The sequence below is a fragment of the Vollenhovia emeryi genome, unplaced genomic scaffold, assembly GCF_000949405.1.
Source record: "Vollenhovia emeryi isolate VEMERY1.0 unplaced genomic scaffold, V.emery_V1.0 DF939146.1, whole genome shotgun sequence".
In the NCBI taxonomy this organism is placed as follows: domain Eukaryota; kingdom Metazoa; phylum Arthropoda; class Insecta; order Hymenoptera; family Formicidae; genus Vollenhovia; species Vollenhovia emeryi.
This window is the reverse complement of record NW_011967220.1, coordinates 816823-820452: the sequence shown is the minus strand read 5'-3', so window position 1 is coordinate 820452 and position 3630 is coordinate 816823. Positions and strand designations below refer to the sequence as shown.

The 3630-nt window shown below is 41.8% G+C and overlaps 1 protein-coding gene across 2 annotated transcripts in view; it reads left to right on the top strand.

The window, feature by feature from the left end:
• The first annotated feature begins 1573 nt into the window (after window positions 1-1573).
• The window catches only part of LOC105566174 (allantoinase, mitochondrial), an 11098-nt gene continuing 9041 nt past the window's right edge, over window positions 1574-3630 (top strand). Inside the window, exons 1-3 of one of the 2 annotated variants that reach the window (XM_012019966.1) lie at window positions 1574-2074; window positions 2141-2310; window positions 2386-2500. In XM_012019966.1, coding sequence (XP_011875356.1) covers window positions 1919-2074; window positions 2141-2310; window positions 2386-2500 — 441 coding nt within the window. In that variant the 5' untranslated portion in view covers window positions 1574-1918. Of the gene's footprint in view, window positions 2311-2385; window positions 2501-3630 lie in introns of both variants that reach the window. The other variant, XM_012019967.1, reaches the window with a different exon arrangement.

The following is a 3630-nucleotide window of genomic DNA, read 5'->3' as shown; positions in this document are numbered from 1 at the left end:
TTTATGTGTGTATAAGAGAGGAAGCAGGTGGGACGGGGGTGGAGGTGGGGACAGGGAGGAGAGGAGGGGTGGGGAGGGGGAGGGGATGGGGGGAGGGGCGCGCGCAGCGCGCCGTGCCAAAAACACTTGCGACTTACGTGTTTAATCAACTTTACCGCGGGAAGGAAGAATTATTCTTCGGCGGAGTTAGGAAATATATTTATTATTTGTATCCTTTCTCAGCCTGTATCTCCGAAACTATTTGAGTCCGACCCTTATATATATATATGAAATTACTCGGGAAGACATCCCCAACAACATATTTAAAAATCAAGCGAATCGGAGAGGAAGTCGCTTTTATGCACAATTACCATAATCTCCTTCAGTATTACCGGATTTTTCACCAAATGTCAAAAGGAATCATTCGTATTTAATTTCTCGTAATCAGTCTCATATGAAATGTGTACTTACGTTTCGTGGCATGACCAAATCTTGTTACATGATTGATAAAACCTGGTGGGATGATCGAGACTTCGTGGCACTTTGTATAACACCTCAGTATTAATCACACGCGACAGGAAGGGAAACACGAAAAATGTACGATTGCACGAAGTTACTACTTTGCACTCGGTATTCCTTGTAAATTTATCCGATGGTACGAATTTTAATCGGCAGTAATTGCCAATGTATAAATTTAAACTATCGATGAGTAAATATTACAATATAACTAAGCACGGATAAGATTAATTAATATTTCATTCTTCAGTTAAACGTATCGTGAGGATTCAGCGATCACGCGATGATACCGATCACTAATTATTCGCAGAGATCGATCGCGGTTTCTTCCCGCACTTTTCACAAACGCGTATCAAGAGAGAATAGTACCTACTCGTTCGACTGTCGCCGCGTAAATGATTTTGCGTACGACGTGACTTTGCTTCGCCGAGCGGCGATCCAAAAAACAATGACGTAGCGCGTAAACAACTCGCTCGTTGAGTAGCGCCGTGAACACCTCGGTCGAAAACAATACATATGTACTTTCAGAATACATACTTTCACGTGGGTTTTGCAAACGGAAGTGTAAAATCGCGCGATATATCGACATATCTAATAACGATTTTAATTAACTAACATTAACAGTGTTCGTTAGACAGTTTCATAACGCCATCTTTAGCACGGAAACAATCTCGCGTCGAACAAAAGTCTGCTGATATCGCACTCTTAAACTTTATTCGCCAGCATAATTTACCTTTGCTTATTTGAGTGCCGCGATGGATGTGAGAGAGCGCGGCACGAGCGCTGTGCCAAATTCGGTGCACGAGTTCGAACGATCGTAGAATTCTAAAATTACGGGATGTCATCTACCGTCGCAGCTCGCATTATTTCTCTCTCCACAATTAGGTGCCGTTTGTCGTCGTAGACCATAATTTCGTGCGCATTTCTTCGGACACGCCCGCGTGTCGCGTAAAACGACAAATGTTCGAGAATACGAAAATAATATCAACGAGACGGGTGGGTCTCTCCATGCTCTTGTTTTAAATTTAACGATGAATTTTCTTTCTTCTGCATTTTTAAATTTATTTCTCCGCTTTCTAGCTCAAGCTGCAACGCCGATAGACACAGATTCAGTCGATAGTTTCGAATGCCCGAGGCGATACGTTTTTACAGTTACTTAATATTTTGAGATACGAAGGCGCAGATTCGCGAATCCTCCTGAAATTGCATGTTTGAGCGCGCTTATATAATTATCAATACTTTATCGATATTTAAATACTGATACTCCTTGCATGCACGTGACGCGATGTCACACCAATGACACAGTTTTCTCGTGATGTGGGCTGCGCTGGGTAGCTAGATAAGACATTCAATCTCTAAACTATTTATAGACACGAATAATAGGTCGTAGTTGCAGTTATTGTTCGACGGTGCGCGCTCAAACATGCAATTTCAGGAGGATTCGCGAATCTACGCCTTCGTATCTCAAAGAGTGATCTTTGCGAACGGCGTCCGGCCGGCCACATTGGTGGTGAGCGAGGAAAAAATCCAGGAAATATCATACGACACGGGTGAAGACGTTGTACGATATTTGTCACAGGTAAATCTCACGTAAATCGTTCGAGACGGGGGAGAATGAAGATGTGAATCGACGCGCGAGTTTCAGAAATACCCCGGCATTCTGTTTAACGATTGCGGCTCGTTAGTGCTAATGCCCGGAATAATAGACTCCCACGTGCATGTAAATGAGCCCGGAAGAACCGAATGGGAAGGATTTCGCACCGCTACACGCGCGGCCGCGGCCGGCGGTGTCACCACGATTGCGGACATGCCTTTGTAATAATCCATGTTCTCCTCTAACGATTCGTTTCAACGTGTAAAATTACCCTGCATATCTATCTCGTGTTGTAGGAATTCTATTCCGCCCACTACCACTTTGGTTAATCTCGAAGCTAAAGCGAGGGCAGCGTACGCGAAAACGTTCGTAGACGTTGCGTTCTGGGGCGGAGTGGTACCAGGGAATCGGGTACGTTTTTACGTGAATTTTTTATCTATACATTTACGCATGCGAAATAAATACACTTGAACGTGTATAGAACTATCTTGAAGAATAAAAGAGAATCGGCCTCAAATTGTTCCTCGACTGGAAACTCGCAGAAATTAATCTACAAACGACAGAAATGCTGTGAAATGAAACATTGTTCGCTCGCACCCCAGCGAGAAATGGCTCGTCGATCGATGTCGAAACGATGTCAATTTGACGTCGATTCGACATCGATCGACGAATCATTACTCACCGGGACCATCTTGAATCGAATATAAAAACGCGTAAGTCATTTAATGAATTATTTTGGAGTGGCCAAAGACCCATCTGTGACAATATTTTATTAACATTGTATTCTTGTAAAACATGCAGATACATGATGGTACTTGAAAGTTACGATGTTGCAACTTGAAAGTTACGATACGAATAACACGCATACCATGTGTTACCACTTTTTTCAAGACCAAGTTTCCAGCGGCATGAAATTATAGGGTGTCAAGAATCGTTAGCACGATCTATCTACCGCAGTAATAACTATCTTAAAACGCTTCTGTCATTCTCCCATTTTCTATTCTTGTGTTTCAAAAAGCTCTTGGAGGATATCTTTCCCAGTTGAACATTTACTTATATAGAAAATAATAACACTGCGTGACGCTCGAACAGTGCCAGGCGAACTTCATTATTTATTCATGAGAACGAAAACGGACTTCTTGGTCTCCGTTTCCCTGCATTGTTATTTTACTGATCAATTTTTATAGTCACAAGTATGAAATTGAGACGAGAGCGATCTCTTCACAGTCGGTGTCTTACGTTCGATTCCACTTTATCTTCGTCTCACGTACGTGCAAGTTTTAGAAGAGATTGAGTAGAAAATGAATAATTATGATTAAAAAAAAGATAATAAATGGTAATTCGTTTCGAAAACTCATATTTCGATTACATATTTTATTTACATCACTAGAAACGATAAAACGCGCGCTTCGCGCGCGCAGTTTGTGTTCAAGCATTGTATATTTTTAAGAATTTGTATACACGCGAAGAAGTAATTGTATGCGCAACGTCAATTTAAAATAAAAAGTAATTTGTCACTCACCGATACGGTTCGCAACAGC